General features: G+C 57.3%; 7 protein-coding genes across 7 annotated transcripts; 2 read left to right on the top strand and 5 right to left on the bottom strand.

Moving 5' to 3' along the window:
- Window positions 1-301: 301 nt before the first annotated feature.
- ACA1_177490 (ubiquitin domain containing protein) lies at window positions 302-7448 on the bottom strand (the record flags this gene model as incomplete). The annotated part of the gene is made up of 28 exons (XM_004338106.1): window positions 302-385; window positions 529-705; window positions 787-1017; window positions 1130-1267; window positions 1383-1652; window positions 1771-1857; window positions 1959-2072; window positions 2180-2238; window positions 2320-2470; window positions 2551-2592; window positions 2694-2771; window positions 2875-2966; window positions 3135-4112; window positions 4265-4399; window positions 4546-4631; window positions 4733-4899; window positions 5019-5102; window positions 5250-5330; window positions 5436-5616; window positions 5718-5808; window positions 5899-6013; window positions 6099-6239; window positions 6329-6403; window positions 6527-6645; window positions 6752-6821; window positions 6943-7066; window positions 7177-7224; window positions 7435-7448. 28 exons carry the CDS (start codon window positions 7446-7448, stop codon window positions 302-304), a joined length of 4032 nt encoding a protein of 1343 aa, XP_004338154.1.
- Window positions 7449-7809: 361 nt separating this feature from the next.
- Window positions 7810-8292, bottom strand: ACA1_177480 (uncharacterized protein; the record flags this gene model as incomplete). The annotated part of the gene is made up of 1 exon (XM_004338105.1): window positions 7810-8292. One exon carries the CDS (start codon window positions 8290-8292, stop codon window positions 7810-7812), a length of 483 nt encoding a protein of 160 aa, XP_004338153.1.
- A 592-nt stretch (window positions 8293-8884) lies between these two features.
- On the bottom strand, window positions 8885-10175 carry ACA1_177470 (ADP-sugar pyrophosphatase, putative; the record flags this gene model as incomplete). Its single annotated transcript, XM_004338104.1, has 8 exons — window positions 8885-8979; window positions 9052-9120; window positions 9189-9228; window positions 9357-9436; window positions 9504-9575; window positions 9679-9786; window positions 9897-10011; window positions 10119-10175. The coding sequence occupies 8 exons, from the start codon at window positions 10173-10175 to the stop codon at window positions 8885-8887; spliced, it is 636 nt and encodes a 211-aa protein (XP_004338152.1).
- Window positions 10176-10946: 771 nt separating this feature from the next.
- Window positions 10947-13227, bottom strand: ACA1_177460 (RasGEF domain containing protein; the record flags this gene model as incomplete). The annotated part of the gene is made up of 7 exons (XM_004338103.1): window positions 10947-11464; window positions 11552-11774; window positions 12090-12209; window positions 12270-12420; window positions 12502-12588; window positions 12669-12753; window positions 12828-13227. 7 exons carry the CDS (start codon window positions 13225-13227, stop codon window positions 10947-10949), a joined length of 1584 nt encoding a protein of 527 aa, XP_004338151.1.
- Window positions 13228-13934: 707 nt separating this feature from the next.
- Window positions 13935-14267, top strand: ACA1_177450 (uncharacterized protein; the record flags this gene model as incomplete). Its single annotated transcript, XM_004338102.1, has 2 exons — window positions 13935-14021; window positions 14049-14267. 2 exons carry the CDS (start codon window positions 13935-13937, stop codon window positions 14265-14267), a joined length of 306 nt encoding a protein of 101 aa, XP_004338150.1.
- Window positions 14268-14369: 102 nt separating this feature from the next.
- ACA1_177440 (uncharacterized protein) lies at window positions 14370-16817 on the bottom strand (the record flags this gene model as incomplete). The annotated part of the gene is made up of 11 exons (XM_004338101.1): window positions 14370-14531; window positions 14669-14737; window positions 14882-15163; window positions 15235-15315; window positions 15421-15738; window positions 15845-15976; window positions 16040-16126; window positions 16201-16291; window positions 16384-16519; window positions 16599-16698; window positions 16776-16817. The coding sequence occupies 11 exons, from the start codon at window positions 16815-16817 to the stop codon at window positions 14370-14372; spliced, it is 1500 nt and encodes a 499-aa protein (XP_004338149.1).
- A 287-nt stretch (window positions 16818-17104) lies between these two features.
- ACA1_177430 (uncharacterized protein) lies at window positions 17105-18121 on the top strand (the record flags this gene model as incomplete). The annotated part of the gene is made up of 5 exons (XM_004338100.1): window positions 17105-17251; window positions 17377-17494; window positions 17585-17686; window positions 17831-17941; window positions 18105-18121. 5 exons carry the CDS (start codon window positions 17105-17107, stop codon window positions 18119-18121), a joined length of 495 nt encoding a protein of 164 aa, XP_004338148.1.
- Between the last annotated feature and the right edge of the window lie 426 nt (window positions 18122-18547).

Raw genomic sequence — 18547 nt, 5'->3', positions numbered from 1 at the left:
CGATCTGCCGCGTGAGGTGCTGCTGTGTCGCTGGGGGTGGGGGACGAAAAGGCGGACGGAGGTCGCCCTGAATTCTCCCCTCGCCCGGTCCTGGAAAATCGCTAACCCCGAAGCTGTCTAAAATGATGCATAGCAACACATGTCACCAACACCTTTCCACACAGTGGAGAGAAAGTACTGCGTGGTAGCTGTTGTTGAGTGGTGGTTGTTTGTTTGTTCAGAAAGCGAAAGGTGTCTATTTGCACAATAAATAATAAGGGGATGCAATGAGGCAGGACAGGCGATCTCACAGGCCCTCACTTCAGGGCTGCGCAGCCTCTGTCTCGATCTTGGTGATGGTGACCTCGTAGAAGCGCGTGTTGATCGGCAGCCTGTAGGGGGTTCTCTGCAGCCGTCTGCGTCATCGTCATCGTCGTTATCATCATCATCATCATACCATCATCGTCATCGTCATCAAGTCAGCCACAACGGTGCACCAAAAAAGATGAAGGCGGGAGTAGTGGGCGTGCGGAGAAGGAGTGGCCGTACCGCTACGAATTCCATAATGAACACGACCTGGCCGATGATGTGGTCCCTCCTCGTCCTGTGCTGCTCGCGAAAGAGCTCTCGCGACTCCTCCGAGAGAAAGTAGTTCGGCGCGCCCCTGTTGAAGGCCTCGTAGCGCCCCGCGGACGAATCGAACTCGAAGCACATGAGGTCGTCCACCTTCAATGCGGCACGAAGTGAGCGACCCACGCACACGCACTCGCACACGCACACGCACACGCACACGGGTAAGAAGTTTACCTTGAAGTCGCTGAGGGCGAGCATGCGTTGCTTGCTGGCGGTGAGTTCGGCGATCTTCTCCTCCAGGGCCTTCTTGGTCTGCTCGGACTCCTGGCGCAGGAGCTCCAGCGTCTGCTCCAGGTTGCGGAAATCCTCGAGCTCCTTCTTGTTCGTCGTCAGCGACTCCTCGAGCTCGTTCATCTGCTTCGTCACTTCCTTCAACCTGTCGTTCAGATCGCCCAGAAGGAACTCCTGCGCTCGCCACACGACACACACACACACACACACAACACACACCGCGACACGCGCACGCGCACACGATCAGTGATTGAGGCAATCGGGGGGGGGAGGCGAGGGGGAGTACCTTGGCCTTGTTGCTCTCGAGGAGTGTGGCGATGTTCCGGTCCTTGATATCGAGCTGCCCGTGGAGTCCGGCAAGCGTCTTGCTGAGCTCCTCTGCCTCGGTCTTGCCGTCGTGCTGCCGCACCGCCATCTCCGCCTCCTGAGCAGAAGAACGCTAACGCTGTCAGTGCCTGACACGACACGACCAACGACACGACACAAGAGGGAGAGAGCGATCGAGACAGGCGAGTGCGTGGGGTCGGGGGGTCGCGCACCAGGGCCTCCTTCTGCTCAGCGATGGCTTGGCGCTGCTCTCGCTCCTCGTCGAGCGCCTGCGTGAGCCTCACGATCTCTTCCTCCTTGGCCCGGATATAGTCTTCGAGGCGAGCGATCTGCAGCTCCCCCTCTTCGTTGCGCGCCTGCGTGAGCCTCGCGATCTCTTCCTCCTTGGCCCGGATATAGTCTTCGAGGCGAGTGATCTGCAGCTGCTTGTCCTGAACCTGGAGGTCCTTCTCCAGCAGCGATCTGTGGAGCAGCTCCTTCTCCTGCACGCGACGAGTGACGACGCCACGGCCCAGGGCGAGCAGCAAGGCGGAAAGAAAATAAGAAGAAAAGAAAAAGAAAAAGAAATGTTTGCTTTTGCGCTGCTGGAAGACGACGAACCTCCTCGAGGGCCACGCGCAGGTGGGTGACTTCGGCCTCCTTCTCGACCTGCTCGCCGATCTTGCTCTCCAGCTCCTTCTCCCTCATCTGTGGGTGCGCCAGACGTGTAAGTTAGCGCTAAGAAACGAAGAAGAAGATGAAGTAGAAGAAGCAGAAGAAGATAACGTTGGCGCTGCGTGTGTACGAACCGAGAGGGTCTGTTGGAGGACACGCGTCCGTTCTTCGAGTTGGCTGATGCTCTTGGCCATCGACGCCTGCTCCTCTTCGACCAACTGCGACGCACGATTGGCCTCCGCCAGCAACTGCATACCATTTACCCGCACACCACAATCGGCGCTCGTTCAGCACAACCGCGCATCGGCTCACCCACCCACCACCCACCGCCTACCGCCGCCGCCACCCGACGCACCTCCTGCCGCCCGATTTCATCGCCCAGCGGCCCGCTTCGCTCTCGCCGCATCGGAATGCCTGGCAATAATAAAAAGGAATAAAGTAAGAGAAGAATGCCAGGAATGAGCGGGGGGGGGTGCAAGCAGTCAGCTGAGTTACCGGAACGGCCCGGGGTGAAGGTGCTGGACGAGGTGGGACTCTCCGACAGACCGAACGTGGCCGACGAGGTGGGCGACGCCAGGTCGGCGATGGCCAAGGCCGTCGAGGCCGAAAGCGATTTGCCCTTCTCCATGTCGTACTGCGCTAGCACCTGCAAATTGTGTGTGTGTGCGTGGTAAGCGCGTGGTTTGCGGCGCTGTGCGGGTATATGGCCAGAGTGCGACATCATACATCCATGGCGGCCTTCTTCCTCGCTTCTCGTTCCGCTCGCGCCTGTGTGTGTGTGGTCAGAGGCAGGCCATTCAATGCACAGAGCCTCCACAACACTTTTTCCTTAAGTCCACTCGAGAGGAGATGAGACGGGGTAATGTTACCTTGCTGAGCGATTTGGCGAGCTGCTGGCTCTGCTCCTCCGTCAGCTGCGCCGTCGCCTTCTGTTCTTGCAGAAGGGCCTGGTGACCGGTCAAGGTCAAGGTGTAGAAGAAGAACGGTTAAATATCCAAAAAAACACGTTTTTGTTCTTTTTAGTGCACAACGTCCAGCGAAGGAGGTTACCTCCTTCTCGGCTTCGACCTGCGCGAGCTTCTGCACGATCTCCCGCTCCGCCTTCTCTCGCTCCACAAGCACCGCCTGTGCCCGCTCCAGCTCTTCACCAGCGAAACAAAGACGCCTCAGATATTGAGACACGACACACACACATACACACGACACACACACGACACACACACGACACACACACGACACGACACACACACACACACACGATACAGACACGACACGCGGCTTCCGTGAAGTGGTGGTGGTGGGTACGGTACCGTCCTTCAGAGCAGCGATTTGGGTGCGAAGGTCGTCCCTCTCACGCGCGGTGAGGTCGAGCCGCTCGAGGGCCTCGCGCACGTCGGCCTCCAGCGCCGCCTCGCGCCGCCTGCACTCCTCCAGAGCGCGCTCGTGCGCCTCCACGCTGTCGGCGCCGCTCCTCTTCGCAGCCTCGAGCTCCTCCTCGAGCGCGATCTTGCGCCGCTCGAGCGCGCTCACGCGCTCCCGCAGCTCGGCCCCGTCGTGCGCCGCGGCCTCGAGCTCCTCGTCGCGCCGCTTCTGTCGGCCCTTTTCCTCCATGAGCGTCTCGTGGGTCTCGTGCAGGTTGCTGACCAGCAGCCGGTTCTCCTCGCTCAGCTTGTTCAGCCGCTCGCGCAGGTCCTCGCACTCGACGCGCAGCGCCTTCATCGCAGCCCGCTCCGCGCTCACGTCCACGCTTCCGCTGCTGTTGTTTCCGCCGAAACCCACATCGGCGCTTCCGCCGAACCCGGCGTCGGCTCCGTGTGCGGCGGCCGGTGGCTTGCGGGCGGCCTCCCAGTCCTTGAGCTTGCCCTCCATGAGGGCCAGGGCCTCGCGCATCATCCGCATCTCGCGCTCGGCGACGGCCACCTTCTTCTCGGCCGCCTCGCGCGTCTGTTCGGCCAGGGAGGCCTGGCGATAGGTCTCGGTGAGCTTCTCCTCGAGGCTCAGGATGCGCTGCTGGTACGACTCCTCGACCCGCTTACGCTCGGCGCCGCTCAGGCCCGTCATCGAAGACGACGGCGACGCCAACGACGACGACGACGACGCCGCGGGCGACGAGTAGGGCGAGCGGTACATCGCCGCCGCCTCGTCCTCGCGCTCTCGCTCCCGGCTCGGGGTCTTCATCGGCGTCTTCTGCTTCTGCTGCTCGCGTTCGCGCCTCAGGCCCTGGATCTCGGCCACCAGACGCGCGTTCTCGGCTTCGAGTGCGCCCAGTCGACCAGACAGCTCCGTCGCTGTCGTGCGCGCATCACGCGTGAGCACACATACACGGCACGCACCGCACGCACGCACGACACTCACACACACACACACACACACACACACACACAATACTCCAGGTAGGCAGGCGCACAGGATCGGGTGTTGATGGTGCCGGAGCCGCCACGGGGCGACGACTTGGGCGGAGAGACGCCCAGCTCAGAGTTGAGGTTCATCAGGGGCGGCGCCGCGTGGGCCGAGTCGACTTGCGGCTCGATGGCGGGCAGGTTCCTGTCCAGCGCCACTGGGAACGCCCTGCCTACTTTGCACGAACCCCCCCCCCGACACAGCCCAACGCACCGATCGGTGTTGGGCGGTCAGCAATCGATCAATCTTCAGCCCACGAGTGTGTGAGGGGGTCAATAATAATAATAAATAAATAAATAATAAAAAGTCGCAGGTGTTTACCAAAGGCGCTCACAAAGTCGGGCAGCTCGTCGGGCAGTCCGGGGATGAGATTCTTAGGAATGTAGCGGCCGTGCTTGGTCAAGAACCTGGTGCCCCATTATTGCCCGTTAGCTTTTAAATTCTTATTATTAATAATAATAATAATAAATACTAAAATAACAAAAGACAATATAATCAGGGGGTGTACGCGTCTCTCTGTTTGATCTCGTCGTCGCGGATCCTGGCGAGCCGCTGGGCGAATTGGGTAAAGAGGGCCGCGAGCTGCTTCCCGAAGGCCTTGCGACGGACGACCTCGTCCAGGGCCGCATGGTAGGCATCCGGCAGGTACCGCACGTAGAACAGCTGCGCAAACGCCTGCAGCGCATAGATGTGTCGTGTCGTGTCGTGTCACGATGCGTGAGTCTCACACACGCGCGGGGGTGTTCACACGCGGCGCATATCATCCGGGTGGGGTGGGGGGGAAGATCACGCACTTGCTGCTGTCGGGTGAGGGCCTCGCGCAGGACGAGGAACTTGTTGATGATGTCCCGCACGCGCGCCTCCAAAATAGCCACGTGCTGGATTCTTGCGTGCAGAGCCCCCGAAAGCTGTGTCTGTTTTTGGGTTTTGTTTTAATATAATATAATATAATATAATATAAATAAATAAATAAATAAATAAATAAAAACACAGAGAATGTGCAATTGGTGGCGGTGGGGGTGTACCTTGGATTCGGCGCAAGCAGTCAGCACCTTTGCGCTGGCCAAGTCGATCTTGGTGAGGCGGTCCAATTGTTTGAGGTGAACCTGAACACACGCACTCCCCAGTGAGCTAAAGACCGCACGACACGACACACACGACACGCAACACGACACACGCTCTTCTGAAAAAAGAAAAGAGGCGGTCGTTACGGTCTTCATGCTGTCGAAGCCATCGCATATCTCCCAAGAGCCGCCCTCGCCCTTGCCGCGGTGGAGGTCTTCGATGGTGGCGGTCACGCTCTTGTAGTCCTTCGAGAAGGAGGCCTTCGTCGACGCCACCTCCTGCCGCAGGGGTCCCGTGTTCTTGAGTCCCTCCTTGAGCCCCTCGAGGCTGCCGCCCCACACACACAGACGCCGACCACACAGCGCACACGTCACGATCAGCTCACCACACCAACGAAGCCGCCCCAGGTCGACCACATGTAAACGTACTTGACCTCGAACCCGGCGGCGAGCGAGTCTATTTCCCTCTGCGTGCTCACGATTTGATGTTCCACCTCCTCCAGTCGCAACCTCAATTGCTCTGTCGTGTCGTGTCGTGTTGTTGAGTTGTTGTACCATCAGCAATCATGAATAGCGCTGGAGCAGCGAGCAGTGGGGGGTGAACGCGCACCGTTGCCCTTCTGGCAGTCCTCCGCCCACTTGCGCAGGCGGGCCTCGGACACCACGTCCATGAGGGTCTGCATTCCTCCGTTCCGCAGCGCCGGGTGCAGCGTCATCTCCCGCAACTGTGCGCGGCCAGCAAAAGAAATGTCAGCACACCCGACCAACAGTCATGTCATGCGTCGTGTGCGGTGTGTGCGTGTGTCGGACCTTCGCGAGGTCGGTTTCAAACGATTCGAGGAGATTCTCGTGCTTGCTCTTCTGTCGTTGGTAGTACTCGTTGAAGGCCTCGAAGCTGGGCGGCACTTGCCGGTACTGCTCGTTCAGGTGCGCCACCGCCACGTCCAGCGCCTGCACACGACCGCGGTGAGGACCATTTCCATCAGAGTTGCACTCGAGCGGGAAAAAGAAAAGAAAATGAAAAGAGGTATTGCGTGGACCTTGGCTTGCATGTCCTGCTCGGCGCAGCAATGCCTCGACATGGCGATCCGCGAATCCACAGCAACGAGCACGGCCTGATTGACATCGATTTATATCAATGGTTTGCTGTTAGTGCTGCCAACATCAACAACATCATCAACATATCTCTGCCTACATAGTGTATTTTGATCCATATAGTACATATATTGGAAATGTACCTTGGCAAAGTTAAGGTGGCCGAGGAACTGGTGCTGGTACTTGAGGAGCGTGCCCACGAGGCCCGTGGCGTTGGGCGCAGCCGTTTCGGGCGGCACGCGGGTCTCTATCGGACCGAGTACTGTGTTTCGCCGCCGGCAGGAAAAGAGCGAGCGAGAGTCAGCCAACCCATCGCCACGCCATGTTTTAACATTCCCCTGGTGCTGTGCGCAGATGGTGGTATGTACCGGTCTCTTTGGGCGCCGGCGTTCCCGGCATGAGCTGCTTCCGATTGAAGAGGAACACCGGCTTGTCCTCCTGTGTGCATTTCGATGGAAGAGAATGTGACCACATTGTTAGCATTTTGTTGGAGAGAGTTGGGGTGGTGTAGTGCAATGGTAAGGGCGCGTGAGGGAGTGGTGGGGGGGGGAAGCCGTACGGCGGGCAGGTGGTAGGCAGCGAGCGTGTTCGCGTCATCGAGCTTGTACCTGTCGAAGAGCAGAATCTGATCGGCCGCCTCCACTCCCGCCAGGCTCGCCAGCTCAGCTTTCACCGACGCCACGCTGCAGAGAAACCGTCAAGGCGCCGCCCCACACACACACACCAAAACAGCAAGTGTCACACAACGTAAGACATCAACAGGGCAAGGTGGCGGCATGGAAGGGGGAGGTACGTGGAGTTGGGAGAGCTGCCGACATCGTAGGCTTCTCCTGTGTCGGCTCTGCACCACGCACGGCCCAAGAGTGAGTTGCAAAAGGCCCAAAAAATGGAGAAAAAGGATATGACAAACAAGAAAAATACATAGAAAACACAACACAAAAGGGGGAGATGAGCAAAATGGAGAAGAGGTAGCTTGTGACGATGGGCAAGAAGTAAGAGGCCAATCACACCATCACAATAATTGAAAGAGATAGGATGGAAGGAAACGAACCTGTAGACCTTCATGCGAGGGAACAAAGGCAAATGAGAAGAGGGAAAAGTTTGATCTCCTTTCCCTCTTCGGATGGGTTGTGTAAGATGCGAAATTTAACGCGTTGCGGTTCTTGGCTTGTATCAAATTGAATCTTCACCGATTTCCAGGTAAGCACGCGTGGCCAGTTCGCGTCCTGTTTGGTTTCTTTTGTATCCTCTCCTTTTCTTTGTTTTGGCCATTTTCATTTTCTGCTTCTTTTCGACCAAAATTACAGACGCCAACGACCGATCGAACCCCGTCGTCTTCAATCCTCCCATATGGTGTGAGAAGAAAGAAAATATTATCTAATATCTTGGACGCAAAAAAAGCTTTATATATTTCTTGGTTGTTTTATTACACATCCCGGAGAACTACAGTCCCGGACTTGAGTTTCCACTTCCGGAGGGCTTCAAGTTGTCGCGTTCGCTTCTCCTGCTCCTCCTTCTCCACTCCGCTCTTCCGTGCAGCTTGCCGCTTCATCTTCTCCAGCGCCTCTTCCGCTCGCGCCTCCTTCTTGATCTCGTCCTTGCTCCTCTTCCCGCCGCCTCCGCCTCCGCCGAGCGAGCTCACGCCCGACCTGTGCTTGCTCTTTTGATGAAGATGACGCTCCGCGAGCGTTGATAGCTGCTCGGCCTCGGCCTGGTATCGGTTCTGGTGCACCGAGGCGAGCAGGGCCTGGGCCTCGAAGATGTCCTCCTCGGCGAGCCCGGCCAGGAGCCCCTCGGCCAGCTGGCTCTGGAGGAGCCACACCTCCTTCTGCTGCTGCCCGGCCGCCATCTCGTCGCCGTCGACCAACACCGACCGCTTGTGCTTCTTCTGCTGTGCTCGGCCCGCCATGACTCGTGTCGTTGTACGCTTCTCTTTCGTTCTTCTTTGGCTGTCGCTTTCTCTCTTTGGGTTCGCTTTCGCTCTTTGGTGCGGGTTGCGTTGGGGGTGGTACTGGGCGGCTGAGTCGTGAGCAGGAGGGAGGTTTGGTGCGAATGACTGTCTGACTTCTTGCTGGTCCCTTTTGTAGCTGTCCGAACTGGAACATGGGTGCGGCCCGCGGGGAGAGAGATGTAGCGCCGGTTGTTAGGCCACACATGTTCCGGAAAGCCACGATATGATTCCGGGTGGTTCCTGTTTTCTCAGTTACCAAGTCTTTCCAAAGAGAGACTGCCTTTACTGCACACTGTCGTAGTTAGGTCAAGGAAACTCTAGCTGGGTTGAATCCGAAAAGGACAGCCTGATGTCCAGCAAAAGCCGACTGCTGGGTAATTGCGGGGTGAATGTGGGTAAATACCAGGCGCACAGGCTAATTTGCCGGCTATCGTACGATCACTTAGGAAATCCAGACCTTGAGGAGAAAGGCCACAAACCGTTCCGCTCTGGCCATTGGTGGCCTGGGCTATGCTCCCCTCGAATCAGGCTCAAGAGAGGAACGCCACAATCATGGGCGGGGCGGGAAGGACTGGGCGAAATTGAGGCCGCAGGCGAGCGTCCACACCTTGGCGTCAACGGTCATGCCCTCTTCCCTCATGAGTCCTGAAAGATCCCAAACACACAGCGGTCAGAGTACCGTGTATGTGTGTGTGTGTGGGGTCACGGAGCAGGTACGGTTGAGGGTGACAAGCAGTTGGCTGAGGGGCACCAGCCTCGTGGCAATGCACTCGCCGTCCTCCATCTCTGTGCTCGGCCGGAATGAGTCGGTCAGCGTGTGTTTCTACCCACTCCGGCGAGGTAGGGAGCCGCACCAGGCACAGGGTGGATGTTCTCCTCGAGATTGCCATCGATCTACGCGGGTGCGTGAGTGTGTGAGTGTGTGAGTGTGTGAGTGTGTGAGTGTGTGAGTGAGTGTGAGTGAGTGTGAGTGTGTGGCGAAATCAAGTGTCAGGTCAGAGTGAAACGAGCGGTCATGGTACCAAGACTTGGACGACTGCACACGTGGCACTGGTGAGGCCGGGCTCGTAGCAGGTGTCCGGGCTGACTCCCACGACAGTGCCTGCGCGCCAATCAATGATCAAACACTACACATTCTTCACATAGAGACTTGTTCGGACGGGCGGCACCTCTGTATCCCGTTTCCTCCTTGAGCTCACGCAGCGCGGCCTGTTCGGCCGTTTCGCCCGCATCGACGAGGCCTGGCTCAACAGCATATCAGCCTACATGCACACATGACATCGCACACATACCGCCGCAACGCCGCACCGCCGCACCACCGCACGCGCGCGAAGCTTGCTGTACCTGAAGGGATCTCGAGGCAGACCTTCTCTGTGGGTGGCCTGAACTGTGAGATGATGACAATGCGATCCTCCTCGCCATCCTTCCGCACAATCGCGATGATGTCCACGGCTGTGTGTCGTGTGTGTGTCGGTGTGTGTTCGGTGGAACATGCACGTTCCACGCGCTTTGCAGTGAGCGACTCGCAGTGCATAATGGTTTAAGACTTTGTATTTGCGTACCATCGACCACACCGGTCTGCTTGGTGGTGCGCGTGACAGCCTCCCACACGCGGTGCCGGCCCTTGTTGTCCTCCCAATTGATCTGGCTGAGCCCTAGCCACTTCTCGCGGTGCACCTGGCGACGAAGCAAAGAATGAAAATTGATTGATGATTTATCCCCTCTGAAGGTGATTAATTTTGATCATCAATTCATTGGCCAGATGGAAGTCGGTAGGGTGGTACCTCCTTCCACGAGTGGACCTTGGGAGTCTTGGTGTCCTGTTGCCTATTGTCTTCCATTTGTTTTATTAATTGAAATGGCCATTTCCTTTTAAACTTTTCCTTGTTCATTTCTTTTCTTTGTCCTTTGGTTGAAGAAGACCACAACACTCCCCTCTCGCCCTCTTCAGTCCTCGTTCGCCCACCATGCGCCCCGGCCCTGCTCTTCTCGGGGTTGCGGTGCTCTTCCTTGTTTCGCTCCTTCTCCCCGTCCGGACCGCTGCGACTGCTGACCAACCAAGCGAAGAACATGAAGAAGATGACGCCACTCTCTTGTGGGACGAAGCGACGCGTCAGGGCGACGTCGCACCAGGAGGTTCTTGTGCAGCTGCCCGCGCCAACGGCAGCCCGGCCAAGAGGAAGCTCACCACCGACGTGGTGTCCAAGGCCCTTCTGCGGCTGGCTACTCGGTTGCCCCTCGAACGTGCCCCTCTGCCTCCACCTGTGAAAAGGTAAGCCCTGCCTCACCCAACTGCCACTATTATCATAGTACAAGAATATATACCACTATATACATATTTTCTGATACAACGGACATGTATATTGCCACCCCTGCAGGCCGCTGCTGAAAGGACCGTCAGTGGTTCGAACGCCGGAGGAGAGGCGGCAGAAGGTGGAGGAGCTCAAGGAGCTTCGAGGGAGCCTGCTAGAGGACCGACAGCTGCGTCATGCCGTTACCCACCGCGACCGCTTGCAAGCCAGCGGACAGCGACAATGTAGAGCTTGACCAGCGCAGAGCTTTCATGCCATCCGCTACATGCGGCCCTTTTTGTTGGTTGTAGTTCAGTAAGCTCATGCATGAGAACCTCCTCCTCCCGTGGGCAGGGCGAAGGTGTCGTCCTTGAGGTTCTTCAAGGAGAGCCGCACGGCCTGCAAGCTCCTGGTCAGCCGGTTGGACGACCTCTTCTTCAGGGTGCTGTTGTTGTTGCTGCTGGTGCCGATGTCGGTCGCGGGCTTGTGCTGCTGGATGGTCGAGCCGCCATAGTCCTGCGAGGGCTCGCACAGACGGGAGCGCTGGATGAGCTCCTTCTCGCCCAGCACGATGGGCGGTTGCTTGAGGTATCGCATGACCACCTCCACCTCGTTGAATTTGTAGGCCACCTTCTGCAGGTGGGCGATGGTGACCGTGACCTTGGCCAGCAGCGCCATCTTCTCAAAATTGATCCAGTCGTTCTCGAGCCGGTCCACGTTCTCCTCGATGAAGGTGAGCTCCTTGAGGTTGAGCGCCTGGAAGGGGATCATGGGCGGCTTGGTCGCCGCCACCAGCTTTCGGTAATTGGCATAGTTGTGGCTTGGGTCTGTGATTGCAGCTGTTGGTGTCAAAGAAGAAGACAGACTCACATCAGTGCTTTGAAGATGAAGAAAGAGAAGATGATGAAGAAGAGGTGACGACGCACAGATCTCATTCAGTCGCTGAAGGTGTTTGGCGCTGACGCCCTTCCAGGAGGCTTTGAGCCGCGAGACAGAGGAAAGGTTGAGGGCTAGGTGGATGGCCATAACGGCGTTGAAATTGGCCAGCTTGAGGCACTGGGCGGCCAGGTCGATGAACCGCTCGATCACCACCGACCGTTGCTTCTGATTCGGCGTCAGCACGATCTCCGTGGCCACCCAGTAGCATGTCTGCGCAACAAACTTCATGTCAGCCATCGCACTTCTTAATTCTTCACAATGGTCGCCATGTACATGATCACACAATGGAACTCGCACCTGATTGAATCGGTCGATGTAGTTGCGAATGAATGGCGCTTTGTTCCTGTTGGCCGAGCTCCACGCACTTCTGAAAAACTCCTCGTTGGGAATGGCGGTGAAGTAGGTCCACTCCAGGCGGGTTAGCTGTCGCGCCATCTGAACCACATTTTCCCCCCAGCACACAGAAGAGTTACATCAAGGCTACACTCACGAAGAACACACAACCGGGCAAAGCGAACACGATACCTCGATCGGTGAGATGTCGAGCAGAGAGGGGGATTTGTGGAGTGGCACGAGGGACTGTGGTGCGTCCCAGTAGGTGGGAGGCCGTCCGACCCGTTCGTCGACCCGGTGCTGCGCTTTGGCCTAAGGACAAAGGTTAGCAACGGGAGGGAAATTGCCTGCGGGCTGTCGGAGGGTGTGTACTCTTTCTATACAAAGCATGCGCCAGCTGGGGGACTTGCCGGCCACTGCCTGGACCTGGTTCTCGAAGGCGTCGAGTTGTTCCTGTAGCAGGGTGTTGTCCAGGAAGTCGGAGTAAAACATGTTGACCCACAGCCTCACGATCTTGATGATTCTGTTCAATGTAGAAGTAGAAAGAAGAGTTAGTCATAGATCGATCGAGGACGAAAGACATGGGGTGGAAAGCACTACTCACTTTTGTCGAATCGCCGCCTGCTTGGCCCGGCAAGTCCTGAAGCTATCAGCATCCATGGCGCAGCCCTCCAGGTGAATGCCTAGGTAGCTGGTGAAGTAAACACAAACAACGTGAGAGACCAACCAAACAAGCGTAAAGTGAATCGCACATCATACATCAGCACGTACAAGGTTTGAAACCGTTTCATCAAGCTGACAGCGTCTGTGTAGTAGCGGTGGGTAGCCAAAAACTTCTCTATGAATGGGTCGTCTCCTGTACAACACCCACAACCCCACAACATACCATCAGTCGGGGTCCAATGGTGACATGGTGGTCAGAGAACGTACCCAGGTGTGTAAGGAGTGCTGCAAAGAGGCCCTGGAAGGTGCCCGACACCACCACTGGCCGGCCGTCCACATTCTCCAGTCGCACCTCGTCCCCCGCCAGCTTCGAGTAGAACTCGACCGGGTCGTCCCCCACAGCTTCACCGGTCATCGCCCACACGCCACTCGCACTGAGGGTCGTTCTGCTGGTCTCCTCCTCTTCCACCGCCTCTGCCTCCTCCGTCACTACACCGTCTTCTTCTACTCGAACCGCGGCCTCTACTTCGGCCTCGGCTGAAAGCTGGACCGAGAGGTAGGTGTGCTGGGCCGAGTAGTCCCAGGAGGCGAGGAAAGGCTCTGAAATGGCTCTACGCGGCCTCACCACCACGTCTGCGAAGGTGGCGACCTGCGCCGTCTTCTTCATGACCACCAGCGTAGTGGTTCTACGCTTGCGGCCGCCGCCCTGAACCGGTTCGAGGCTGTCAGACGCCAAGCCTCCGCCCTGGCCCCTGGAGGGGGCATCCCACAGCTTGGCTTCGGCTGGAGGCGAACCTCCTCTTTCACCATTGAAACAGGTTGATGGAGGGAGTGGTGAGGTGGCGAGCCGGGTAGAAGTGGTCGCAGTGGTCGTGATAGCAGGACGAGGGGGGTAAAGTGACATTTTGACGGGGTACAGCTCGCCGCTCTCTGCTGCTATGATCCATGAAGCCACGTTCCTTCAAGCCAAACACCTTCCGCTTCTGTCGGAGGGGTGGCCTCTTCTTTCCCGGTTCCGTTTCTGGAATTTGTGTTATTTTGAAAAAAAAACAATTTTTAATCACCAACCGATTGATTTGACAATTCTCGGATTCTCAGAGTGACGAAGGAGGCCCACGCCCAGGCTCGTTTCAAGGTCCCAGTTGGCTGAACGGCTTCTTAAAAAGGTCAAAAAGATAAGGGTCAAACCAAGCAGTACCAAAGGGACATGCACCTAACTCCCTTTATGTGCACTGGTCCCTTGAAGTCAACGGCGCGAGGTTAGTAATCCCACCATCACAGTGACCACCTCAAGTGGCTTCAAAATGGACCCACCAGCCCACCCCACAATCCCATCTTCAGCCCAGCACCACCACACATCAGACTCCAACGCCAATGAGCACCACGACACCCTCACACAACAGGTCCTCTTCCCCACAGGGCACTAGCACTTGGGCGCTGATCATCAAGATCAAGGCCAAGGTCCTCCCCAGGACGTCCGATCAGCAGGTAAGCTTCATCAAGTTCGACACTGCCCAGATGGCGGAGCGAAGGCGGGATCTTTGGAAGAGGCAGGCCGCCTGGCTGGCCGATCGCGACCCTCCTACACCCGATCCCTTCCAGTGCGCTGAAGCCGTGCTCGAGAAGAAACAGAGACAAGCCGAAGCGCTCATCAAGTGGACCTCCAGCTACCACGCCGACACCGCCTTGCGCTCCCCTCAACGATGAGGTGGATGTAAAACAGGATTGGGCCAAAAAGTAAGAATAAATTAAAATTAATCATAACAAATAAAAATAAATGACGCAAGCGGAGACCTGAAGGTGGGTGGGTCAGAGGCTGCTGACGACGGTGAGGATGTCGCTGACGCCCACGTGTTGGCCCAGGTAGTCGATCAGGTCGTGCGGGACGCGGTTGCGGTAGTTGATCCCCTTCTCCCACACCACGTAGCGACACAGGTGCTTGAGCCTCTGCGTCCGCACCACGTTGCGCCCCTGTGCGCATGCGTGTGCGGTGGTGCGAGTGCGGTCGCGGTGCGTGCAGGCGCGCGTGTGCGGTAGTTGTGGTCACGCTACTGGCTGGCAGAGTGACAATGGTCAAATAGGTCCCAGATCGGGGGATGATGCCGTACCATCTGGAGCCGTTTGTCGAGGAACCGCCGCACGGGCTTGGCCGATTGGAAAGAGAAACTGATTCGCGTCTGCAACAACTCCCGTATCACCTGTTGTGTCGTGTGCGATTGTGTGTTATGTAACCTCTATGTGTGCTGTGTGTCGAGTGTTCTTCGTGCGTCGTGTGTGTCGTGTGTGTCGTGTGTGTCGTGTGTGGTGACGTGTCAACGCACCAGGTCGATATTTTCCATGAGGCGAAGGCTGATCAGGTTGGGACCCTCGGTCTCGTCGATGTAGAGGTTGACCCGCCCGAGGAGCTGGAGATTGGCCAGGGTGAGCGCCGCGAACGGGACCACACGGCTGCCCGACTGGTCGTCGACATCGCGGTAGTGCTTGGTGCTCAGGCTCAGCTGCAGGTGCGTGCTCAGCACGTCGGCCTCGCCGTGGAGCGACGACCCCGATTGGTACAGGAGCATCATCTCCTTCAATTGCTCCGTCTCCTCCTCGTTCAAGATCTGTGTTCCTCTGAATTTTAGTGTGTCGTGTGTGTCGTGTGTGTCGTGTCGTGTCGTGTATCGTGTCGTACCTCGCGTAGTTCACCAAAGAGAGGGTGAAGAGCCACCATGACCGCTGCCAGAGTATTTAGATTCCTGATCTCCCTCAGATGCTACGACGCACAACGACACACAACAACACATGCGGCACACGCACGTCATACGCCCGACAATACGATAAGCACGACACACACGACACACACAGGGAAAAGTGGTACCTGACTCACGAGGAAGAAATAGCGCAGGGCCGAGTCTCGATTGAGCGGACCCGCGCGACCTGCGTCGTCGACCTCCCTGCGCACCCAGTGCACGATCCCGGCGAGCTGGTCGATCAGCTGCACCACGCGGGGCATCTTCCGCTCCATGCGCGCCCGGGCCTCGGGGTCGCCGTCGCGCCGGAGCACCACGTCGTGGAACCGGAGCCGCGCCTTGAACCACCACACCAGCTCCCAGGGCTGCAGGCGCCCGTAGGCCTCGCCCTGCAGGAGCGTAAGCTCCCTGGCCATGTCTTCCGCCAGTACCTCCTCCATGCTCCCCTGTCCACACGCATGTGAGCCAATGTGTCGTGTCGTGTCGTGCGTGTCGTGCGTGTCGTTCGTGGCGTGTGTGCGGCGCGGGTGCGTGTCGTGTGGGGGGGGGAACGAGTGCCAGTTCGATGTCGTCGGGATAGAATGGGTCTTGGGGTGGCTGCTGGGAGGGCGAGGCGTCGAGCTCCAGCCGCATCGTCTCGAGGGTGGTATGCGACTGCGCGTCACGGAGCGGGGCGTTCCTTGCCTGGCGCGTGTCGTGTCAACATGTGTGTGCGTGTGCGGTGGCGCGCGTGTGCGGCACACATACCGAGGCGATGAACATCTTAAGCGTTTGCGCTGCGTTGCGCAACGGCCCCGCGTCCACATTCTCGAGAATGCCGTTGGCAAAGTGCTCCTGATTGGGGGGGGGGGTGAATCACGTGTCAGCCACTCAGGCCAGCGACAACCACACAATAAGGGATCCCGCACAATCTTGTCCACGGCTTTGCTGAGTGGGTTGCGATCGAGGAGCAGGGGCAGCGTCAACCGCAGCATTCTCAGCGGCTTGTTGACGCGCACGCTGCGAATGGGGTGGGTGCGTGGCTCGTCAGATCGCGCTCGCGCTCGCACGCAACCACCACAAACATGTGCCATGAGTTGCAAGTTCGGTACTGGGCTCTGGCGTTCCACTGGCCCTCGGCGTAGACGTCCTCCGGGTTGAACTGCTGTATGACGAGATCCAGGAAGTGCTTGGATGGCGTGTACAATCGGTGACAATTGACCAGCATGAAGAACTGCGTTGGGTATTCTGCCGAGAAATAGAAATTAAATAACTATAATTTATTTGAAATAAATGAATTTATAAATTGAGAAGAAGAAAGGAGCACCTTCTGGAGTCTCGGGGTCGGTCAGCACGGCGACCAGCTTCTCCAGGGTGGCGGCCCGGATGGGCTTTGGTCCCCTGCCACTGTCCCCGAACAGCGACACCTGCGGTTAACCAATTGGAGCCACGTAAATAAACAGCGCAGGGCGCCGGTGCATTGATCATGCAGTGTAGAAAGTACCACATAGAGGATGTCCACCGACGGCGTGGTCTCTGTAGTCATTGGGTGGTTGAATAAAAGCGAAGACTGCAGAGCAGACAAAGAAAATGCCAAAAGAAATAACCTCGAAAATCACTTTACAATTTAATCTGTCTAAATTGAACAAAATATAAAAAAAAATGGCAGTGCGTCTGTCGCTGCGTGTAGAGAGTGGTACCTTGTACACGTCCTTTCGTGCGCGAAATCAAACAATCATTCTTGTACCTGATTTAATTCTCACAATTCGCACTTTTGAACAGGCGGACACGGGAATTCAGTAGTGTGGGGCGCTCAAGTGCGACACGAGTCCGATGACACCGTCACCCTCTCCGTCGTGCGACAAGGTATGCCCCTCCACGCCGTTGCTGCCGCCTTCGCGCCCAACGCAGTGCACTCACGCAACTGCCTGGCACTGCGTGATAGATCCACTCGACGATGCCCCAACACAAACCTACGAGGTTCGCTCGCGTGCAGCCCCTCCCCTACACGTGTAGTTGCAGGACAGCCGCAGCCGACACTCTTTTTGTTGTGTGCGATGTGCGTGTGTGCGTGTGCGTGTGTGCGTGTGCGGTATCATCGTCAGAGCAAGCTGAGCAAAGCGGCGGCCAAACGGTTATGGAAGGAGGTCAAGCGGGTGGCCGTGTGGACCCTGCCCCGCACGGACTACGCCCAAAACCTCTCCGACGACTGCTACCACTTGGGTACGCAGCCGATCCGCGTGGCATCCAATGGTGGTGCGGTGTGTGCGTGTGCGGCAGGGCGCGTGCGATGTTTACATCTTCTGCGCGCAGGCATCTCGGTGGAGGTGGAGCACAAGGACTTCGGCACGTTCAAGCACCAGGTCCCTACTGGACCCATCGTGCTTGTTTCCAGCGTCAACCCCAACTGGACTGGTACATCGATGTCATCGTGTGTTCAATGTTCAATAGGTGGCATCGCCAACGGGGTTGCGTGCGTGCATGCGTGCGTGCGTTCGTGCGTGCAAGCGTGTCGTGTGTGTTCGTCCGTGTGAGCTCACATGTGTGTCGCGTACACAGAACTGGCACGATTTCTGACATTCGTGCGAAGCGTTACGGAGGCCATCGAAAAGGCCTCAGGCGTGCCCGTACCCGATTATGTGAAGTTGCGTTGGGAGAGCCGAAGCAAAGGTACCATCTACCAACCGCCTTCTTCACCCCTCAATCGGCCTCAGTCTCCTTTTTCCTTCCTATCTGCAGTCGTTTTCTTTATGTGTGCTGTGCGTGGATCACTTTCTTTGGCGGTCTGAGCCCATTAGCTGTGCACATCTGTCCTCTTTTTTTTTCTATGAAGAGAGCCTTTGGATCTAACCATCACCCGTCATGTATGCGCTCGTGCCCTTCCCTTCTTCCCAACAACACCCAAACAACAAATCGCCAACACAACAGAGATCGCGCTCCTGCACGCCATGAGCAGCGGCAGTGCTGTTGGCAGGCAATGAAGAGAAGAACAATGACATCACCCAGTCAAACCACACCAGTGCATCAACATATGCAACGCGCACTCCGTTTTGTTTTTTGCCTCGCTGGCTTTGCCTGCACTGATTTTCTCATTTTGTTGTAATTTAGTCGATGTCGCGTGGTGGCGCCCGGCTTCTACTGTAAGATCTCGATGCCTCCAATTCGTGCGTTCTGCGGTCTGTCAGGCCATGCCAACAGCAGAACGAGACCATCTTCTCGCCCGCCCGTTTGAACGCTGCGCTGATCGGCGCCAGGTCCCGAGCCCCCACTTTTTCC

This window comes from Acanthamoeba castellanii (genome assembly GCF_000313135.1).
Source record: "Acanthamoeba castellanii str. Neff unplaced genomic scaffold scf7180000084743, whole genome shotgun sequence".
Taxonomy (NCBI): Eukaryota; Discosea; order Longamoebia; family Acanthamoebidae; genus Acanthamoeba; species Acanthamoeba castellanii.
The sequence above is the reverse complement of the archived record's forward strand: the minus strand, read 5'-3'. Positions and strand labels throughout refer to the sequence as shown.